This window comes from Hypanus sabinus, chromosome 6, assembly GCF_030144855.1.
Source record: "Hypanus sabinus isolate sHypSab1 chromosome 6, sHypSab1.hap1, whole genome shotgun sequence".
In the NCBI taxonomy this organism is placed as follows: domain Eukaryota; kingdom Metazoa; phylum Chordata; class Chondrichthyes; order Myliobatiformes; family Dasyatidae; genus Hypanus; species Hypanus sabinus.
In genome coordinates this window covers 54,224,975-54,248,725 of record NC_082711.1, presented here as the reverse complement: position 1 = coordinate 54,248,725, position 23,751 = coordinate 54,224,975, and the positions used below count along the sequence as shown (strand labels likewise).

Genomic DNA, 23,751 nt, shown 5'->3' with positions numbered 1-23,751 from the left:
TTAGCTTTCCACCTTCCATATTTGTGCGAGCATCACTGAAGCAAATAATAAGGTGGCCAGAAGAGTGCACAAGTCTATTGACATGAGCCAAAAATTTAAATATTTGATAAATAACAAGAAAGGCAGCAGTACGTGTCAATTGCTGATACAATTAAAATGATTTGACTCTGCATATATTAAAAAAAGTTGATCAAGTTATAGACTATATGAAAATGACAACTTTTTTGGTCATTGGTAACAAGAATTGTTCATTTAAATATGATGATGAAGAAATGCCTTACATTTTGAATCAATAAGATAAACTGTACAAAAGGATCAGTTCGTGGAGGCACTGCACAGAACACGCATGAACATATGGATTGTCTACGCATGAACACGTGGATTGGATTGAAGGAAAATATGCCAAACCTGATAGAAGTTAGCTATGAGAGTACTCACTCGCATTCATAAGCATCAAGGTATATGGTTTAATTTTTGTTTAAAACTGAAAAATGTTTCTTCAGATTAAAGAACAACGTCACATAATATTTGTAAAATACTTACCTTAAAGTACAACTTGAACAAAATATTTCATTGCGGCTCAGTTCAGCAATTCCATTCCCTACAAATACTTTTGCTCCTTTATATTCCTTTGCACCCCTTTTGCATTTTCCATGAATATCAGAATACACCGAAACAGTATCACCAGCTTTCATTACTGAAATACAAAAAACGTTAATTTAATATTCTTTATCTATTGTCCAGTCAAATAAACAGAAAATATAATTAAGACCCAGCATCAAGGAATAGTATTGCACTTTATTTGGGAAACAAGGATGCAGTTAAAGAATATTTATCAATAATCATGAAATTTCTATATCATACAGAAATTCATGACATTAACCTAAAATTACAATGTTTGAGGGCAGTATTTAATCTTTGTAAATTACTGGAAGTCACTCTGATATCCCACCCACCCAACTCTGGGATACCAGAACCACTTTTTCCCTCCCAATCACATTTTGTTAGCAATATTAGTATGCCACTGAAAATATCTTTGGTATTTGGAAATGTATATAAAGAGAGAACCTTAGTGGATTCACCCAGGACATAGGATAATATTTAATTTGAACAAAAGGAGTAGGAACTTGGGGGATGGGGGTGGGGGAGAGACAGAATTCAATTAAAATTTGATATTTTGAGTTACTTACATTTTTAGGAGCTTGCTAGTGTTGCAAAGCACCATATAATGTGACAGAAATAAATTGATTGGATACGTTGCTTTAAAGGATGTTCTTTTGCTTTACAATTCCAATTAATAGTTGATTATAAATTGTACACCATCATCAAAGCTGCAAAAATTTACAACAAGCACAATTTTCTTGTTTTGAAATAAGTATTGCAGATTAACAATATGCCATACTACAAATTAATAGTTTATACTTGTCAATAACTATTTCTAGTATCCCTGATTTCTTGATAAATAAGTAAATAGAGTTTGGGATATATTATTGAGCAATGCAATCCAGTAAAATTATGGGTAAAAGTCCTAATCTAGTCAATACTACTCTAAATCACTCAGAGTGCTTGAGCTATCATTGAAATTGCTTTAATTGCCCTCAGACTGCATGAATTGCCTCATGGTACTTAATTACCATTGAATGCCTCCTCATGCCAGGATAAACACCTTAACCAGATTAGGCCCCCTTCAAAAATGTCAACATTCCAGTTACCACCACTTCAACATGTAGAATTAAAATGACAAATAAAAAGAAAGCAACTCACATGTTGGAGCTGAAAGAATGCCAGGAATAAAAACATGTGCTCCTCGGAGTACTGCATTCCCACATTGAGCTCCCACAATCACTTCAAAGGAATGTCTTTGCAGATTCTCCCTGAATAATTGAATTGAATTCAATTGAATTGACTTTATTACTTACATCCTTCATATACATGAGGAGTAAAAAGCTTTACGTTATGTCTCCATCTAAATATGCAATATGCAATTTATAATAGTATGCACAACAGGACAGTCAATACAACATAGAAATACAATTGTGTCAGCATGAGTTATCAGTCTGATGGTCTGGTGGAAGAAGCTGTCCCAGAGCCTGCTGGTCCTGGCTTTAATGCTGCTGTACTGTTTCTCAGATAGTAGCAGAACAGTTTTCAAATAATGTTCATACTGATACCTATACAATAACAGGCCCACTGATCCACCATGTATGTCTACACTCTCAGTTATTCGGCCCATAACCTGCTATTCTTGGTAATTCATAAACTCATTCAGATAGTTCTTGAATTTGTGAAGCCACTAACCTTCACTTCCTTCTTATTTATTGCACTCCAGATTACCAACAGCATCCAAATGGTAAAAGTCATCCTCAGATCCTGTGTACTAATTAACATTTGTTCAAGTTCCTACACTTCCATTATTTTACATTGGAGGTTGAATTTCCTGAGATGATTGGTTGTGATGGGAGACAAAGATACTGAGGTGAGAAGTGATGTAGAAGAAAGTAAGAGAAAGAGATCAGACAGGAAGGATGTAAAAAAAAAGACCAGACAAAGCAGGGAATGTTGATTTTAAAATAAAATGACTGAGAGGAAGTTAGGAAGACTTTTTAACCTTGGTACAGTTACCAATGGGAAAGATGTGATGAATTGGGAGTGATCAAGAGAACACGATTCACAATTCAGAGGGCTTTAGGTCCTAAAATAGGTTAGGAAGAAATCATGGAGAAATTTCAAGAATTTTGAAAAGTGAGATATTACTTACCTGTAAGTCAATAAGCCATTAAGGAATACAGATTGAGTGAAGACAGTCAAACAAGTAACAAACCAATGCTAATTTATATTGGATACCAAATACCATTTTAAAATAATCATATTTACACACCTGGGACCAATATTAGGAATTAAAATAACATCTGGAAGGTTTGGATGCTGTAATATTGGAATATCATCCATAGGATATCCTTTAAATTCCTGCAAAAAAGACATTTTAAGAAATTGTAGCACTTACTGCCAAGCACCAAATATTTTAAATGTTTTGGAATATATACATATAAATAGTAATGAGCATATAGACTACGACCTCCTACTAACTTATTTTGCTCTTCAAAAAAATCCCAGAATGTTAGCACAAACAGGTCCTTCAGCCCAAGTCTTTTGATTTTCCCCATATTACCAACTGCACTATTCCTGTATTCAGCAGTCACAATATCGACCCTGCCACAGTGAACTCCAACTGTAAAATGGATAACCACTCTATGAAAAACCACTGTTCAGTCCATACACATGGCCTGTCATTATTTAATTTGATTCACTTGTTATTCCATTATACTGCCCTTACAATGTTAAAAAAGGCACATTTCAAAGCAATACAATTTTTAAAACTAGAAGCGGTATTTCCTCAACCATTGTAATAAAGTCCTTAAGAAATGCTCTGGCAGAATACTCCTTTGCATTATGCTCAGAACACTTAAACAAAAGATTAAGTAAAATATGATTTTTAACAGGCAAATATGGAAAGGTTATTGACCATCATCTATTCTACCCTGACAAAGGGTCTCGGCCCAAAACGTTGATTGCTCATTTCAACGGATGCTGCCCGACCTGCTGAATTCATCCAGCTTGATTGTACGTATTGATTTGACCACAGCATCTGCAGTGTACTTTGTGTATCTATTCTATCCTGTCGTCTCATTGCAGTCGCTCTCATGGTAGAAATTTTATATTTATTTGAAAAAATATGTTCCAGAACAAAAAATTTCAGAACAAAAATATCAAAGGCAAAGTAATTAGCTACACTTTTGAAAGCTCTTGCTACTATGAAGAGAATAGCTTTCTACCATAATTATGTTTATTATATTTATAATAATTAAAAGTACTTTTTACATATATATTGAAAGTTTCAAGCAATATAATGATTTTACAATTCATTTGAGAAAACATCTGCAAATAAAAGACTTAACAGTACAATGTCCAACTCACAGTTAAAACAAAATCAAATGTATTCTCTTTACATCTGCACTTCTACGTATGTCACATAATTCTAAGTGTGAGATTTTGATTGCTGTTTTACAATAATATCCACATTCAGGTAGAAGCAGTAAATTTGTAACAAAAGAATGTACCAGCAGAAAATTCTACTCTATTGTAGCATATAAATTTTCAATCACGACTAATTTCCCAAAACATTGATGGGCAATTTCTCAATGTCTGACACTGCTAACAAGATTTATTGCAACAATGAGATTCCACTTTCCTCTGGAGCTCACAAATAATTAAAATGCGTGCAGCTGGGCTGACACCTGTTTGGGTAACCAGACATCGTTTATTAATCAATCTTTTGGCAATTTACGCCAGTGGCTCACTTCTCTGTAGTGTTCTGGTAAACCAGCAGAAATTACTGGGACACTTATTAATAGTAGCCAGCCTTAATGAAAGATCTTGGAATGTTGTGAATTCCCAGAGTTTTTAGAATAGTCCGGAGTTTAATTACTTCTCACAGAATGTTCTTTTTAATATTTTATGTAAAGTAAAATGTTAGCGGTATTTTGATCTCACCTGGTACCTCAACACCACCTCTTTAGCCAGGAAAACAAAGCAGAGCCCCCACTTCCTAAGGAGATTGAGGTGAGCAAAGCTCCTCCCCCTCCCTGCCGTCAATTCTAACCAATTGAGTGTCCTCACCAGCTATATCACTGTCTGCTACAGGAATCACAAGGTATATGACTGCAAGACCCAACAAAGGATTGCAAGGACTATTGAGAGGATCATTGGGGTCTCTCTTCCACCTATCTGAAGAGACGTGTACACAGGGCCCTTAGCATTGTCAATAATTTCTCCCATCCGTCTAACAATCTCTTTGCTCCGGGACCATCAGGCAAGAGGTTCCATAGTATTTGGACAAGGACTAAACAGGAATGGAAAACAGCTTCTTCCCCTAAGCCATGAGACTTACTGAATTCCCTGCCGCTACCCAGGTCACATCACACATGAAACAACAATAATGTATGCTGTTTACTTTTTGACCTGGGTTGTAAATGCACCTTATTATTTGTTAAGTTATTTATGGTAACATTACCTTACGTCAACACGAGGAAATCTGCAGATGCTGGAAACTCAAGCAACACACACAAAATGCTGGTGGAACACAGCAGGCCAGGCAGCATCTATAGGGAGATGTTTTGGGCCGAGACCCTTCGTCAGGACGATAGTGATTCTCCTTATAGATGCTGCCTGGCCTGCTGTGTTCCACCAGCATGTTGTGTGTGTGTTGCTTACCTTACATGTATAGGGTTTTATTGATGATAAACCTGAACTTGATAAACAGGATCATCATCTGCAAATGTTATAATTCAACTGCAGTTAGAATAATCTCCAGACAACTTTTAAGTTAATTAATTAAGTACAGACTTGGTCCAGACCAGACAGTGGCTTAGAAAAGGCAGTAAATGGTGACCTACTTACCATCAAGTACAAACTCATAAGTGCACTACTCCTATAGCCAAAAGTTTGTGTTAATTCTTTAATGGAATGTGAAAGTCTCACAGACAGGCCAGATATTGTTGTCTGAACCTAATTATTTTTGTGGTGGCAGTAGTGGTGATGAGTCACCTTCTTGAACTGGTACAGTATTTCCAAAGAAGATAACCTAAAAGGATTTTGCATAGGGTGACACTGAAGTAACAGCAATATCAGCAACAACAATACCAATCAGGATATCGTGTGACTTGGAGATAAATCTGAACATAGAACAGTACAGCACAGGAACACAGCCTTCACTTCACCATGTCTGCTCTGGCACAGTTCCAGTCTAACTAACCTCACCACCCTGTGGACCATCTCACAGTCCATAGCTGTCTCTCCCCTGTCTGCTCAGGTCTATCTAATTGCCTCTTAAACATTTCTATTGTATCCATTTCTACTATCTCCACTAGCAGGGCATTCAAGGCTCCAACCACTCTGTGTAAAAAAAGAAATTCATTTTGCAAACACAAGGAAATCTGCAGATGCTGGAAATTCAAACAACACTCAAAATGCTGGTGGAACACAGCAGGCCTGGCAGCATCTATAGGGAGAAGCACTGTCGACGTTTCGGACCGAGACCCTTCGTCAGGACTAATTGAAAGGAAGGATAATAAGAGATTTGAAGATTTGAAAGTAGTGGCGGGGAGGGGAAATGCAAAATGATAGGAGAACACGATGGGGGGGGGGGTGGATGAAGCTAAGAGCTGGAAAAGTGATTGGCGAAAGTGATAGAGCTGGAGAAGGGAGAGGATCATGGGACGGGAGGCCTCGGGAGAAAGTTGGGGGGTGGGGGAGAAGCACCAGAGGGAGATGGAGAACAGGCAGAGTGATGGGCAGAGAGAGAGAGAAAAAAAACAAACAATTAAATAGGTCAGGAATGGGGTAAGAAGGGGAGTCACTCACAGCTATGGAAGTAGCATCTGACAGCTTTTGCAGCCACGGTATTTATATGACAGGTCTGAAAAAGCTATTGCACACTGCAGAGTTCTGGACTTGATCTTGAATTCTACAACTTCAGCTAACTTGCTTTCTGTCTGTATTTGAACTGGCTAGCCAATCTGTGACATTGCCTCAATTTTCTTCGTGCATTAGCACAGATGGACCAGCTCAGATAGCCCACAGCTCTCTATCTTGCAATTATTTTTTCCTGTGTTTTGTGTGTCTCTAAATGCCCTCATCCCATAACTTCTATACTTCTTGCTCAGATTCTATATATCTAACTCCCATTATCTCTACAAGCTATTTTAAAGCTTATTACCACCCAATTCTTGCCTCAGCTTATCAGAGATACTCCATTTGTCCTCAAATTAAAAAAAAACTTGTTTGATGAAAAACCTTCACCCTGAAGCATTATCTGTTTCTCCTTCTACAAATGACGCCTATCCTCTTGTGTTCATGCAGCATATTTTATTTACATTAACTGCCGTGTTTCCTAGTCCCTTGCAGACTGGTTTGCATGTCCATGCATGTATCGTTGTGAGGAATTCCTACAATATTGCACTCCCCTGCTGGATTTCATGACAAATCAAGTATCAAACTACCTTATCAAACCAGCACCAAACCATGGACTCTGCATAGAATCAAATATTGGCAGTTATGGGGGGGGGGGGGGGAATTTAACATCTTTAAAACATGAACAAAATCAAACCTTCTGAATCTCTTCAGCAAGCAACTTTTTAGCACGATCAATCGAAACCAAGCAAGTATTGACTCTGACGCTTGTGAAAGCTGGAGGATGGGACAAACAGCTTAAAAGAGTTTCAAATTTGACATTCCACTCCTCAGCACCCAAACTAGACAGAAGCTGAAAACAAAACAAACAAAAGACTGTTGATAAGAAATAAACACTAAATAAAGTCAAACCTTTTAAGTGAATGAAATCAACAACTTTAAACCTTAATAGCCATGGAATTATAAATATTGTTAAAATATATCCACTATTTTCAAGAAACTTACTTCTTGAAAATAAATATTAAGTCAATATAAATTAAGCAAGCTAGGAATATCAAACATTTTTTCTTTAAATGTATTATCCATAACTATATAATTCCAGAAATAAAGTTAAGATTAAAAACTATTTAGTAGACAACATTCTGGTTCCTCTCACAAACAAGAGAAAATCTGCAAACGCTGTAAGTTCACCTTTTAAATCTACTCATCCTTTTTTCTCCAGCCTTGACAAAGGATCTCGGCCTGAAATGTTGACTGTACTCTTTTCCATACATGATGCCTGGCCTGCTGAGTTCCTCCAGCATTGTGCTTGTGTTCTGGATCCTACCATTGCATTTTATATAACTACATACTTGAATTTTCTCTAACTTTTTACAAAGTTGTTTGTGTCAATGAATATAAAAATGACTAATTAGCTCAAAATAGAATAGGTTTTAAAATTCTTACCTCTTTATTCCTGAAAACACTTCTAAGGTATTTCTCCACCTCAGGTTTGAGAGAAATTTTGGGGAACACGGACAACATTTCTGCCTGTTCATTGATCTCACAACCTGAAATTCACTGAAAATAACACAAATGTCAGAGCAACACAAAATCTGTAACAAACTCAAGGTTTATGTTACTGCACGAGTGATAATGCCTAAGTTTGTGCCATCTATGCTGCCCTAAATCACAGTCGTAGGTTAAAAGGAGTGGGATGATGAAAAAAGTACATTTCAGTGAAACCAAGATTGTAGGAAGAAATTCAGCATTGCTCTGAAGTAAACATTATATATACTTTTTCCCATATAAAAGGATGAAACTCATGCCACTGAATGCATAGAGCAAGAATAATTGCTCAGAAAAGGAAAATCTGACTGCTAACAATGAGCTGATTACTAAATATGTTGTGGTGTGCCGCAGCTAAGTTTGATGATGGAAAGCAAAAATAGTTGGGGTGAGGTGTTGTGGAAGAAAAGCATGAAAGAGACTGTGCTCATGTTGATTTGGGCAAGTGACATTAAAAACCGCACACTGGAACTCAAACCCAAGGCAACAAAATATAGCAACGTTTAACAGATGAAGAGGATAGCATCAGATTGCAAAAAGTTAAATAATTAAACCAGTCAGATACTAGGCACCAAGTTCAGGCACGAAGCAGGTTATTTCTAGTTTAGGGTTTGTTTGCACATTGGTTGTTTGTCAATATAAAGTTAAAAGTTCAATGTAAATTTATTATCAAAGTATATGTATGATCCCATATTCAATACCGAGATTCATTTTCTTGTGGGCATACTCAATAAATAAATAATAGACTATTAACAATAGAATCAGCGAAAGAACACTGTGCACACCAACCAGTGTGCAAAAGACAGTAAATTGTGTAAATACAAAAAGAAAGAAATAATAATAATAAATAAACAAACGTTAAATATCAAGAACAGAAGATGAAGTTTCCTTGAAAATGAGTCCATAGATCGTGGGAGCATTTCAGTGATGGAGTGAGTGAAGTTATCTTTTCTGGTTCAAGAGCCTGATGGTTGAGGGATCATAACTGTTCTTGAACTGATAGTCGCAGGGAGAAGTCAGAATGTGCTGAGTGGTGGAAGATCCTGATGATGAATGCTGTTTTCCTGCAACAACATTTTGTGTATTTGTCTTCAGTGGTAGGGAAGGCTTTAGATGATATGGACTGGACCGTATCTATTTTTTTATAGTGTTATGAACCCCATAACTGGGTCACTTACCAGCAAAGATAGAGAGGTCCGTTGAAGTCTGATGGTACTATTTTAACAGTATTTATTGATTAAAAATACACAAAATAATATCAATGCAAACACACAGATAATATACATCATCAATACTAAATCTAAAGTGCAGATATAATAATAATCAATAAGAAATAGCTCTATCGTTGTCTAGGGGATAATGTATTGTCCAATGGAAATATAAACGTCACTTAGTTCGTTCAAGCTGCAGCGTTTTGGTTTGAGAGAAAGACAGGTTAAAACTTGCCCATTCCTTTTATGATGTCAATCCTTCGAGAGTCATTGAGACTTGGTTTCCCCGTTGTTAGCTAAAAGTCGTTCTTCAGTGGTAAAGGACACCGGTTCCGGGGCAAATGGAACCAAACGCACGTGGCCTCCCCCCACCAGCTTCCGCTATTACGGGATCGCTAGCGTTTCTTCTGGTGCGTCTGAGGGGCTGTTCCCACAGACCCTTTTTTATCCTGACTCACAGGGTCTCAGATGTCAATCTGGTTGGGATGATGCAATCCCTCCACCAACCAGCCCACTTTGCCTGAGGGCTTCAACGAAGCACAGTATTGTAATACACAATCCCATCTCCAAGAGACAATGGCCGTTTCCCGTAGCTTTATATCGCTGGGGGGGGGGTCAAGACATTCCAAACGTCTCTCTCTCTCATTTCCTGGGTCTCGTGACCCAAATCAATAGCGATCCTGCGATTCTCAAAAAGGAGGGGGCTGTAGGCATAACAATAGGATATTCCATTCAAGGGCATTGGCGTTTCCATACCAGGTTGTGATGCAGCCAGTCAATATACTCACCATTACACATCTATATAAGTTTGTTGAAGTTTGTGTGTAGATTTTTTTTATTGATGCTATTGGATTTCTGTGTTCTACAGTGAATGCCTGCTAGACGATGAATGTCAGGGTAGTATATGGCAACATATACAGACTTCAGTAATAAATTTACTTCGAACTTTGAAGTGTAGACAGCACCAATGGTGAGGAGTAATGTGGCAGTGAAGTAATAGACAGTGTCCACTACTTTCTACAATTTCTTACACACCTCTGCATTCGAACTGCCATACCAGACCATAATTCAACCAGACTGGATATTTTCAACATTATTATCTGTAGAGGTTTGTTAGTGTTTAATGACAAGCCAAACCTCCTCAACTCCAAAGGAAGTAAAGATGCTGGCATGCCTTCCTTATGAGTTCATCTATGTGTTGGGCCCTGACAGATCATCCGACATGTTAATGCCCAGGAATTTAAAACTGCTGACTATATCCATCACTGATCCAATTCCCCATTGTAGCCTGGTGCATGTTCACCCTTCTTCTCCTTCCTGAAGTCAACAATCAGTTCTTTACTGAGTGAGAGTTACACAAGATGTTACTCATCTTTCATTGAGAAGACTACAGCAAAATACTTGACGATGCAAAGAATGCATTTGTCATCCTCAGTTTTCCATTATTAATTCCACTGATACTCTATTGGATCAATACTGATTAACTCTTAAAATATCTTACCATCTGTTTTTAAATTCCTTGCTACCTTTATCTCAAGCTTTAATCTTTTCTTCCCTTTAATCACTGTTTGCTGTATTTCATATTTTGTCTGACTTTTGACCTGCCATCCATTGCTGTGCAACTATATTGTTTTACTATCTTTAAATTTAAATAAACACAGATTACTGGCCTTCTCTAAGAATCTTCTTCCTGGATGGAATCCAAACATGTTTAAAAACATATGTAACCCCCTGGGTCACCTCAGGCTCGCTCAGCTCGTTCTCGTCTAGGGGGAGCAGCCTTCGGCCCCGCCAAACTGGGTAATCAGCTGGTGTGGATGCTGCGTGATGTCCCCGCCTCACCCAAAAACAGACAGCACACCATAAGCGATTAAATGAGTACAATTTATAAAGATTACTATAACTAAGTGATTAATAACAATACAGTATACATGAAGAGAAAAAATAAAGAAAAGGCGCCAAACTTATCAAAGTCCAAACCACTTCATGCACAACCGTTGGAGCTCAATTACTGAAGTCTTCTGGCCACCATTCGATCCCCTCCGAACTCCTCGACTCGCAGCTCAGGACCCTCCAAGTGGTCAACCAAGCATATCTAGCTTCATCCCCCCTCCTCGGAGTACCACCTGGCCTCGGACCCCCGCTTGGGGTCCGTTCCTCGCCCAGCTTACAGCATTGCGACCTCTCTCTAAACCCCCTCGCACCGATCTCCCCAAAAGCCCGTCAACAAAAGCTTACAGACTCAGAAGAAAGAACATTAATCCCCATTTGGTTTACAAAGGAATACTATTCTCGTTATCAGTAAATTAGCATTCCTGCTAGTTAACAAAACAAAGAAGCCCTTTTGATTACATACACAGTAACAAAGAAATAAGAAGAAACCCCCTTTACACATAATTCAGATACTGCTGACAGTGTTACCTTTCTGAGGAGTCCATAAGACCATAAGATATAGGAGCAGAAGTAGGCTATTCGGCCCATTGAGTCTATCCCACCATTCAATCATGGGCTGATCCACTTCATCCAGTCATCCCCACTCCCCTGCTTCCACCCCATACCCTTTGATGCCCTGGCTAATCAAGAACCTATTTCTGCCTTAAATACACCCAATGACATGGCCTCCGCAGATGCTTGTGGCAACAGATTCCACAGATTTTACCACCCTCTGACTAAAGTAATTTCTCCACATCTCAGTTCTAAATGGACATCCTTCAATCCTGAAGTTGTGCTCTCTTGTCCTAGAATCCCCTACCATGGGAAATAATTTTGCCATATCTAATCTGTTCAGGCCTTTTAACATTCAGAATATTTCCCTCCTCAATCTCCTGAACTCCAGGTAATACAGCCCAAGGGCTGCCAGACATTCCTCATACGGTAACCCTCTCATTCCTGGAATCATTCTCGTGAATCTTCTCTGAACCCTCTACAATGTCAGTATCTCCTTTCTAAAATAAGCAGCTCAAAACTGCACATAATACTCCAAGTTTGGTCTCACCAATGCCTTATATTACTTCAACATTACATCCTAGCCCTTATATTCTATACCTCTAGAAATGAATGCCAACATTGCATTCACCTTCTTCACAACCGAGTCTTTAAATCAAGTCCATATTTTCACCCAGAAAAGGTGAGCTAGTGAGTTATTGCTGGTGCCCTTGCCGATGTCTCTTGTTATAAACATCAGAAGAGATAAACTGTCGCATGATTACTATGTTACAATTTTTGAGATGTTCAGTACTTAGACTGGATTCTTTATTTCAATTACGATAAGGACAATATTTCAAAATAAATTTATTGACTACAATCTGCTTCACAACATTTTTTCCTCTCACGCATAAAAAGAGATAATAGACAAAATAAAGACAAACAACATATTAATAGGCCAGGTAGTAGGTACATGTGGAATTCACAAATGGAGATCCATGCACTAGGGAATGGTGTGACAAACAAAAGGAACAACAATAAATGGCATAATATTAACAAGTGCGGAGAGACCTTGGAGTACAGATCCATAAATCCCTGAAGATGAAAGAATGGATATTTAATTGTGACCATAATGACATTCAAGACAATTTTCTTTGATGATGCATTGAATAAAGAGCAGGAAGGTGATATTGAAAGCATCAAAAAATAAAGAAGGATGTAGGAACATTGGAAGGTTTGAAGAGATTACTGGAGACATCACCAGGGTTGGAAATTTGGTACCGAGAAGAGACTTTCTATCTTGACTCGGTTCTGGTTGAAACAAATGGGCCTGAGGAGAGTTTTAATTTTGATTTGCACATAACATATCTGACCTGGATAGAATAAATACTTACTTTCCATAACAGAGAGAGTAGTCAGCCATGCAGGCAGGGCAGGTAGGAGGGACAAAGGTTATGTTTTTTGGTAGAATAATTAGCAGAGCATAAGACATGAGAAATAGGAGCAGGAGTAGACCATCTGGCCCGTTGAGCCTGCTCCACCATTCAATAAGATCATGGCTGATCTAGCCATGGACTCACCTCTACCTTCCTGCCTTTTCCCCATAACCCCTAATTCTGTGTAAGTGCAGAGAGAAAAAAAAATCAGATATTCCTGAAACCAGAGCTTAAACAGGAACACAAGTTCACCGTGGCAAGAGATTTCCAGATGTTGGAGAAAATGATTCAAGGATATGCTCTAAACCTCCTTGAAAGTTTCCAAAGTTCCCACCAAGGTGTTAATATGAAGTCTATAACCATTTAAAGATTAAAGATTAGCCTTATTTGTCACGTATACATCAAAACACAACAGTGAAATGTGTCCAACTCCACCACAGCCCACAACACAGTAAGCCCAAACCTATTGTCTTGGTGCCTTTGGAATATGAGAGGAAACCAGAGCACCCAGAGAACACAGAAAACAGGAGAAGCCTTTGGGATGGCACCAACTGCCAAGTGCTTTCAACAAAAGGACACAAGCCCGCAGCAGATGCCGAGAGAGTACAAGCTCCCAGTCTACCTGTCAGTCCACAAAGTTTGTACCAAACCTTGATGCCAATCCAAGCTAATTCCATCCACTGACACATGGGACAAATGGACCAGATGCCCTAAGTCTGCTCCTATGGTCTTATATCCCTCCCAATCACATGCTTATCAAAACATTCTTATCATACGTGCTTCCAACATTTTCCCTGGCAGCATGCTCCTGAGCTAAACACCTATGTCTGTATATCAATATACTATACTATCCCCTTCTCTCCTTAAATCTCTGCCTTCTTGCATTTAGCATTACCACTCTGGAGGAAATAAACTATTTATGCTATTTTAACCTTTTTGAATATATAAATATTTCTATCAAGTCACCCTTCATTATTCAGCATTCCAGAAAAATGAATGCAAGTTTATCCAACATCTCATTAGAGGCTGATACCTCTAATCTAGGCATCATGCTGATCAACTGTTTCTGCACCCTCTCCGTATCATTCCCATCACACAGTTACCAGAACTTAAGTGTGATCCAACCATAGTTTTATATGGCTACATCGAAAGTTCCCAAATTTTAAACTTCTAGATGTCCCAAACAATGAAGGTAATCATGCCAAAAGCCTTTACCACCCAAAAAATTAATCTTTATGCACGATGCACCTCAAAGATGTGTGCTTAGCTCTACTCTCTATACCCACAAGTGTGACTAGCACAGCTCAAATGCCATCTATATAATTACCAATACAATTATGATTGGCAGAATTTCAGATGATGATGATGATGAGGAGGCATACAGGAGAGAGGTAGATCAGCTGGATGACTGCTGTCGCAGCAACAACCTTGCACTCAGTGTCTGTAACACAAAGGAGTTGATTGTGGATTCAAGGAGGGGAAGTTGAGGGGACATACACTAGTCCTCATCGAGGGATCACAAGTGGAAAGGGTGAGCAGCTTCAAGTTCCTGGGTGTCAAGATCTCTGGTGGTCTATCTGGGACCCAAAATATTAATGTAATTACAAAGAAGGTACAACAGGAGTTCTAAGGCAACATGAGTGAATCTGCAGATGCTAGAGATAAATAAAAACACAAAATGCTGGCAGAACTCAGCAGGCCAGACAGCATCTATGGGAGGAGGTAATGACAACATTTCAGGCCAAAACGTCCCGAATTTCTACAGAGCCTTCTAACTGATTGCATCACCGTCTGGTGTAGAGGCATACACCTTCAAAAGACAATACCACAAAAAGGCAGCATCCGTTATTAAGAACCCCCATCACCCTGCACATACCCTCTTATCATCGCTACTATCAAGGAGATGGTACAGGACACTGACTGAAAACACACATTCAACATTTCAGGAACAGCTTTTTCCCCTCTGCCATCAATTTCCAATTAACCCCTCCCCCCTTTTCCCACTACATATTTAATTTTCTTATTTCATATATGCAGCTCTTACTGTAATTTATTGTTTTTATCATTATGTATTGCAATGGACCTCTGCCGCAAAACGCAGATTTCACGACATATGCCAGTATTAAACCTGATTCGGATTCACATGTGCTCTCTTCTCCTATTTTGCCAGCTACTGAAATCTATCCGACTTTCATTTGGGATTAGTGCAACATCTGTTTAAATTTCAAGATCAGCAAGGAACACAATGCTACACATTTCCGCGATTGCATGGCCAGTGTGCCTCCTCCTTCTCTACCCCTCAAGGCCATCGGAGGGCACTAACCAGGAACCCACGCCGAATCGAAAGCTCTTTAAACTTGACCCGCCGCCCCACAAACAACTTTCTCCCACCTCACCTGCCTCCATAATCCGCGAATGCATGATCCCCACGGCCCGGCGCCGACTCCGCCTCCCGCTTTCTCATTGATTGGACTTCACGAGCCCTTCCCTTCATTGGAGCACTCGGACATCAATCAAATGACGTTCCCTTCCACCGACTCGTCAGACTCGGAACTGGGCTGGTAAGCGACGGCGGCTCGGAACTCTGTGCGTCACGCGTACGCGCGCTCGCAGGCCGCGCGGGGTGGCTCGGCACGCGTACGCGCGCTCGCAGGCCGCGCGGGGTGGCTCGGCACGCGTACGCGCGCTCGCAGGCCGCGCGGGGTGGCTCGGCACGCGTACGCGCGCTCGCAGGCCGGCGGGGTGGCTCGGCACGCGTACGCGCGCGCTCGCAGGCCGCGCGGGGTGGCTCGGCACGCGTACGCGCGCTCGCAGGCCGCGCGGGGTGGCTCGGCACGCGTACGCGCGCTCGCAGGCCGGCGGGGTGGCTCGGCACGCGTACGCGCGCTCGCAGGCCGGCGGGGTGGCTCGGCACGCGTACGCGCGCTCGCAGGCCGCGCGGGGTGGCTCGGCACGCGTACGCGCGCGCTCGCAGGCCGGCGGGGTGGCTCGGCACGCGTACGCGCGCTCGCAGGCCGGCGGGGGGGTAGATTATTGCTGTCTTTTCGGTAGTACCGTTTTGAAGTCCAAGCCTTCACTGGTAACACTCCCCAGTTCTTCCTACTCTGCATTGGTGCTACTTCATAGTGCAATAGTTAGTTCCATTTATTATCAGAAAACTTATATGGTATACAACCTGAAATTCTTATTCTTTGCAGACATCCATGAAGCAGAAGAAAGTCAAAAGAATGAATGCCAGAAAAACATTATGACCCCTAAACTCCCCCCACCACTTTCAAGCACTAGCAGCAGCAAAGCAGCAAGCCCCTTCCCAACCCCTCCGCACTTGTTCCAGCAGGACACATCAGTGCCCACCACCAAGCAAGCAAATAGCAAGGCTCCCAAAGAACTTCAATGTATTAGATGCTGTGCAGCACATAAGGATTTATAACTCCCCAGGACTATATGATGAACAAGATAAAACCTGCAGATGCTGGAAATCTGAGCAGCATGTAATATGGCTGTATGATATCTATTCCAGGTTACCATGATAAGCTAGTTAGGGGATAGCTTGAGTTCTAATGGGGATTTCAAGTTCCCAGGCTGTCATCATCTTATTTTAACAGTAGATATCCAGTCCCTGTACACGTCCACCCCCCCCCCCCCACCAGAAAGGCCTCAAAGCTCTCCATTTCTTTATGGATACCAGACCCAACCAGTTCCCCACCACCACTCTCCTCCATCTAGCAGAACTTGTCCTCACTCTTAATAATCTCTCCTTTTACTCCTCCCACTTCCTACAAACAAAAAGTGTAGCCATGGGTACTTGCATGGGTCCCAGCTATGCCTGACTTTTTGTAAGCTATGTGGAACAGTCTATGTTCCAAGCCTACATTGGTGTCTGTCCCCCACTTTTCCTACACTACTTTGATGACTGCATTGGTGTTGCATCCTGCACCAATGTTGAGCTTGAAGACTTAATCAATTTTGCCTCCAACTTCCACCCTGTCCTCAAATTTGCCTGATCCATTTCCGACACCTCTCACCCCTTTTTCGATCTCTCTGCATCTACCTCTGGAGACAGCTTATCTACTGATGTTTATTATAAACCCACGGACTCTCACAGCCACCTGGATGAAACCTCTTCCCACGCTGTTTACTTGTAAAACTAACCCCTTCTCCCAATTCCACCGTCTCTGCTGCATCTGCTCACAGGATGAGGCTTTTCATTCTAGAATGAAGGAAATATCCATTTTGAAAAGAAGGGCCTTCCCTTCCTCCACCATCTACACTGCTCTCAACCGCATCTCTTCCATTTCAGGCATGTCTGCTCTTACCCCATTCTCCCATCACCCTTACAGGGATAGGATTCCTCCTGTCCTCACCTACCACCCCACTCTGCGTCCAGCACATAATTCTCCGGAACCTCAGACACCTCCGGGGGATCCCACCACCAAGCACATCTTCCCCCCCCCCCCCCCCGCCACTTTCTGCTTTCTGCAGGGATCGCTACCTACCTTGTCTTTCCCCTCTGATCTCCCTCCTGGCACTTATCCTTGCAAGCAGAACAAGTGCTACACCTGCCCCTACACCTCCTCCATCACTACCATTCAGGGCCCCAAACAGTCTTTCCAGGTGAGGTGACACTTCACCTGTGAGTCTGTTGGGATCATATACTGTATCTGGTGCTCCTGGTGTGGCCTCCTGTTTATCAGTAAAACCCAACGTAGATGGGGAGACTGTTTCGCTGAGCACCTACACTCCATCTGCCAGAAGATGCGGAATCTCCCAGTGGCCACCCATTTTAATTCCAATTCCCATTCCCATTCTGATATATCAATCCATGGCCTCCTCTACTGTTGTGATGAGGTCACATTCAGATTGAAGGAACAACACCTTATATTCTGCCTGGGTAGTCTCCAATCTGTTGGCAAGAACATTGATTTTTCAAACTTCTGGTAGATCCCCCCCCCCCCAATATTGCCCATCCCCTTTTCCCTCTCTCACCCCATCTCCTTTCCTGCCCATCACCTCCCTCTGGTGCTCCTCCACCCTCCTTTTCTTTCTCCCATGGCCTTCTGTTCTCTCCTATCAGACTCCCCCCTTCTCCAGCCCCGTATCTCTTTCACCAATCAACTTCCCAGCACTTTACTTCATCCTTCTGGTTTCACCTATCACCTTGCGTTTCTCCCTCCCCTCCCCACCTTTTAAACCTACTCTTTATCTTTTCTTCCCCCAGTCTTGTCAAAGGCTCTTAGCCAGAAACATCAGCTGTACTTTTTTCCATAGATGCTGCCTGGCCTGCTGAGTTCCTCCAGCATTTTGCATGTGTTGTTCAGAGATTTTTACATCCTTGTTAGCCACAGAAAATTGGTGGCTTGCTGATGTTGTTCCTATATTTATGAAGGGCTGCAGGGATAAGCTGTGTAACTAAAGGTCAATAAGCCTTAAATCAGTGGCAGGAAAATCCAAAGGGATAAGATTTATATCAACTTGGAAAGTCTGTGTCTGATTAGGGATGACTTTATGTAGGGAACATCTTCACTAATTCAGAAGATGGTAACTAAGAAGATTGATAACAGTCCTGCATGGTAGGCTGGTGGAAAATGTCAAAGCTCATGGGATCCAAGTTGAGCTAGTTAATTGGCTTTCTGATAGGATACAGAGGCTAGTAAGTTGGAAGGGTGTTTTCTGAGAGGAATGTGTGAACAGTGGTGAATTGAAAGAGCTGGTGCTGGGATCCATGCTTGTGAAAAATATTAACAATTTGGGAGTAAAAGTAAGTGGGATGATTAGCAAGTTAGTGGAAAACATAAAAAGTGGGGCTGTTGTGCATAATGAGGTAGTAAGAAAACCTGTCCATGCTGGAATGTTAGGAAAAGAATTGGTAGATGTTGCATTCTGGAAACTTAGATAGGGCATCTTTGCAATATGTGGTAGGACACTAAGAAATGCTGATGAACTGGGGAATCTTAGGGTTTAATTCCGTAGTTCTCCGAGAGTAGTGTCATTGGATAATAGGGTGGCAAAGGAGATATGCAACGTACTTAATCTCATACATCACAGCATAGAATGTAAAAATTGGAATGTTACATTGCAACTTCACAAAATACTGCCAAGACCAAACTTAGAGCAGTAAGTTCTTGCCACACTGTAGGAAGGAGAGAGTGCAGAGGATGTGAACTAGAATGTTAGAGGACTTAAGTAATAGAGGGAGATTGGATGGGCTAGGGTGGTTTTCTCCAGAGAAAGAAGTCTGAGGGATGAACTGATGAAAGTATATAATTATAATGAGCTTAGATAAATAAGAAAAATCATTTTCTTATGATAGGATCAGGAACAAAAGGGGGCATAGGTTTAAGTTGATAGGAAGAAGTTTTAAAGGGGACAAGGGAGAGTTTTTTACACAGAGCAGTTCCTGAGCAGGTGATGAAGTTATACGCAAGCATTGTATTTAAGAGACATTTACAGAGGTACTTAAAAAAAATGCACAGAAAGAAACATGTTAATGCAGGTAAATGAGATTAATATAGATGGGCAAAATGTTTGGTATGGATAGGATGGGCTGAAGGGACAGTTCTATGCTCCATCAGCTCGATCATTGATGGAACTATAAGATGGGATGTACCTTAAATATTGATATTCTAATGTATGATTTCAAAGATGTATTACTTGTATTTTAGTTTAATATTAATCAGGACAAGAATACAAATGTAATAATTTCAACTTATCATTCAATCACAATAAGATTTCTCCCATTACATGGAATTTCATCTCTTCATTTTGACTGAAAAGCAGCAGTATGATTGCCAGCAACATGAAGTACAATTTCTCTTTCTGCTTAATCGGTACACATTTTCTAACCCATGAATTCTAGATTGAATCATATAATGTTTGATGCTCCGTGATGTTGCTCATAAGTAATTGAGAAAAAAAAATAATGCCACGTCTAGTTTAAAATGCTTTTGTATTAATTGTTAAGTTAAAATGTAAAGACATGGCTTTATGAATCAGGAGAATTCATATTCACAATAAACATGCAAACACAAGATAAAAGAAACTGTCCTTTTGGCTCCTCATATCCAGTCCACTAATCAAATGGACCAAGGCTGATCTTTTACCTCTTGCAACACCTTATATCACTGCTAAAATAAAATATCTGAGTCTTGAATAGACTCTGTGACTAAACCTCCATAAGGTTTTTTTTGGACAGTGAATTCCTAAGATCTGTTATCCTCTGGCTGAAGAACTTGTTTTTCATCTTAGTCCAGAATGGCTGACCTTTATTTCATGACTGTGGTCCCTGGTATCGGGTATCCCAGCTAGGTGAAAAAAAGCTTGCATCTACCCTGTCATGCCCATTAAGAATTTTATACAGTATGTGTCAATGGGATCTCCTTTCATTCTTCTAAAGTCTAGAGAGTATGATCCTCAATCTCTCCTCATGGGCAAAGTCTCCAACTCAGAAATCAATCTGCTAAATATTCATTGCACTCCCTCAAACGCAAATACATTCTTCTTTCGCTAAGTAGACCTGATGGGCACAGGTGCAATATCAAAATACCCACTATAATGGTAGTAAGATAGATTTACTCTTATACTGAAATCTTCTTGCAAGAAAGGCACACATAGCATTTGCCTCCCTCCTTACTTTTTTGGACCCATATGCTAATTGTTGGTGCTTTTTGTACAATGTTCCCCAAGTCCTTTGAGAAAGCAGTACTCTTCAATTTCTAACCATTTAAATATTATTCTGCTTTTCTTTTCTCCCCAGCTAAAATGGCCACAATTTTTCCATAATATATTCCAGATGCACTTAGAGGCTGATATCTCCTTGAATCCCCTCAGCATCTTCCCCACCTCTCACAATGTCACTTAGTTTCATTTCATCAATAAATATGATATATTAGGCAAGGCCTTCATCCAAAAGTTAAAGATTGTGAGCAGCTGGGGCCTGTCAGTGAACCCTCACTAGTCATAGCTTGGCAATCTGAAAATAATTTGTTTACTCCTGCTCTCTGTCTTCTCTCCATTAATCAATCTTCAATTGGAACAAGTATATTACTGAAGGCTTTCTGAAGTTCCAAATGCACTACATCCTTCATCACCTTTATCCTGCTATAACCTCAAAAAACCTCTTCACGTGAAACAATATTTCCCTTCAATAAATACATATTGTTTCCAGCTTATCATTATCTTTTTGAAGTACTCTGCTGATAGTAACTTAAGATTTTCTATACTTTCTCAAATATTGATGTCAGTCTAATTAGTCCTAAATTTCCCATTTTCTCTCTCCATTGTTCCTCAATCGGTGATATTTGCTACTATCTTCCAGTCTGAAGATCCATTCTAACATCTATGGAATTTTGGAAAGTGACCACTATTACTTCCAAAGCCACTTCTTTCTAATACTGGCATGTAGGTGTTGATGACTTGAGGATTTACAGGGCTTTCATTTCATGGTATAGTACAGGATTAATTTTGTTATATAAAGTAAGATGGTAATATATCATTCCCTAGATACTTAGATAGGTGGGGTTGTCTTATGATGGAAGATTGGACAAGCTAGATTTATATCTCTGGTTTAGAAGGTAGAGAATGGTAATGATCAAAACACACAGCATTGTGAAAGGTCTTATCAAGAAGGGTGTGGAGAGGATATTTCATGTTAGAGTCATAAAATCATACATCACAAAAATGGGTCTTTTAGCTGACTATGTCTAAGCCAACTGTTTTGCCTACTTAGACTAATCCCATTTGCCTGCGATCAGCAGATTCTAGAATATGGGTTTCTGTTTGATAAAAGGGGTTGCCTATTTATGACAGAAATTAGGTGTTTTTTTCTTTCAGAATATCACAAATGTTTGAAGCTCCCTTCTTCAAAGGATGGTGGAAGCCGAGCCTCTTAAGACAGAGGTACACAGATGTCTTTTAGTCAAGGGGGTAAATGATTATTAGGGAAGGCAGGAATATGGAGTTGAGATCAATCATGTTAACTAAATAGCAAAACTGCCCTGAAGTTTTAAGTGGCCTGCTCCTGCTCCTGATATTAATGTTCTTTAGTTTCTCAATGCGTTCATAGTTATGCTAATTTCTATCTCCCCTTCATTGTCCCTGTAGTTTTACATTAGTTTACATTAAGTTATCTGCCATTTTTTATTCCTGAGGGATTTTGTTGTTTAAATCCAAGGTTGTTTAGAAGTCAGAAACGAGGCATAAAACTTGTTGCATAACGATTGTTTTACTAGAAGTTGATAGATCAGGAACAGAACAGTGACAGGGGTCTACTACTTGAAGAAGACAGAAACTGAAGATGGTGAATATCATAAAACAGCTACTCTTATACCCAAAGATAAGAAAAAAATCATTCAAATCCATAGATAACAACATTCCAATTAGAAAATACTTAGTCAATATTGTACTAAGAATTTAACCAATGAGAAAACACATGCTCACTTATGAAGTTCCAGTATTATATTTTGTATAGCCACCAGTGGCATATTAAACTGTTATACATATAAAAGCTACTTAAAATACAAGTAGATAATTAATTGTTAAAAGGCAAAGAAAATGACAATTAAACAATCAGATCGAACAATCTAACTCCTTTGATTCATTGCATTTGAAAAATCTGAAGCAGAAAAAGCTTGTGGCATCTACGTTATATATAAAATGATCAAAAAACTACTTAGGTTATGAAGTACTCATTAAAGGATATATATATTCTTCACAGTATATTCATACGATTATGTCATGGTTAGGCAGATTAATAAGTACACTTACATGAGTTTGAACTATTGTATTAATGATTTCCTTTAAGCACATTAAAAAATGTAAATTATGATAAGGCATATTAGTATAAATAATATGACATATTATTGAGTAACCCCAGTTTCTGAGACTTAAATGAATCCAATCAAAGAAATCCCATCCATCAGATTGATGTATTTTAGTTGCTTCTTTATGAATATGATCAGCCAAATTAGTTCTGTCTTCAGACTCATCAGACATTTGAGTACAATGCCCCCTGCCTATAACTACATATGTTACCCCCTTCACTGCAAAGAGAAGATCCAGCGCCACATGATTTTGAAGGATCATCTTATGCATGGCAACTATTTCTAATGTTAGGAGTCTGTCAATGTAGGCTGAAATTCTCTGGAGTTCAAATGATGGCCTCATCTTGGAATACTGTTTGATGTGAGCTGAAATTCCTTGGACCGAGCTTCAGAAGTAGGTGTTTCCCTGAGTGGATGCCGGCAGTACTAGTGTCAATATCTGCAACACTAGTGGGACCACACACTTGAAGTCGCAGCTGCACTTTTCCATTTTATTTCAGTTAATCTTGAAATTTCATTCAATGCACATCAATTGAATCACCGTGTTGTTCTTTCGCTTGTTCAGTTGTTGCAAAGATTTGCTCTTTAGACTTTGTGCTGCCTCAGTCATGCTGTTTTTGTAGTTTATTGCAAGTTTCACAATCCTTTTCATTTGTAAAAGACTTTACTCATCCCTTTAGCTCTTTCACTTGCTCACACATTCAATCGAACAGACCACATGATTTCACCTCCAAATCAGTAGGAGGCATTTTTTGCATCTTATCCTATACTTCCACAATTTCATCTAGGAGTCACATTTCATTAGCTTCAACACTGATGGTATATTTCATCTGGATTTTTTCAAAA

General features: G+C 39.9%; 1 protein-coding gene across 3 annotated transcripts in view; it reads right to left on the bottom strand.

Annotated features, from left to right (window-relative positions):
- The window catches only part of nsun6 (NOP2/Sun RNA methyltransferase 6), a 31,612-nt gene extending 16,013 nt beyond the window's left edge, over positions 1 to 15,599 (bottom strand). Inside the window, exons 1-6 of one of the 3 annotated variants that reach the window (XM_059972155.1) lie at positions 15,484 to 15,599; positions 7,915 to 8,028; positions 7,166 to 7,321; positions 2,879 to 2,967; positions 1,765 to 1,874; positions 544 to 697 (exon numbers count right to left, since the gene is read on the bottom strand). In XM_059972155.1, the coding sequence (XP_059828138.1) occupies positions 544 to 697; positions 1,765 to 1,874; positions 2,879 to 2,967; positions 7,166 to 7,321; positions 7,915 to 7,992 (587 nt within the window). In that variant the 5' untranslated portion in view covers positions 7,993 to 8,028; positions 15,484 to 15,599. The other 2 variants (XM_059972154.1, XM_059972156.1) reach the window with 2 other exon arrangements.
- Between the last annotated feature and the right edge of the window lie 8,152 nt (positions 15,600 to 23,751).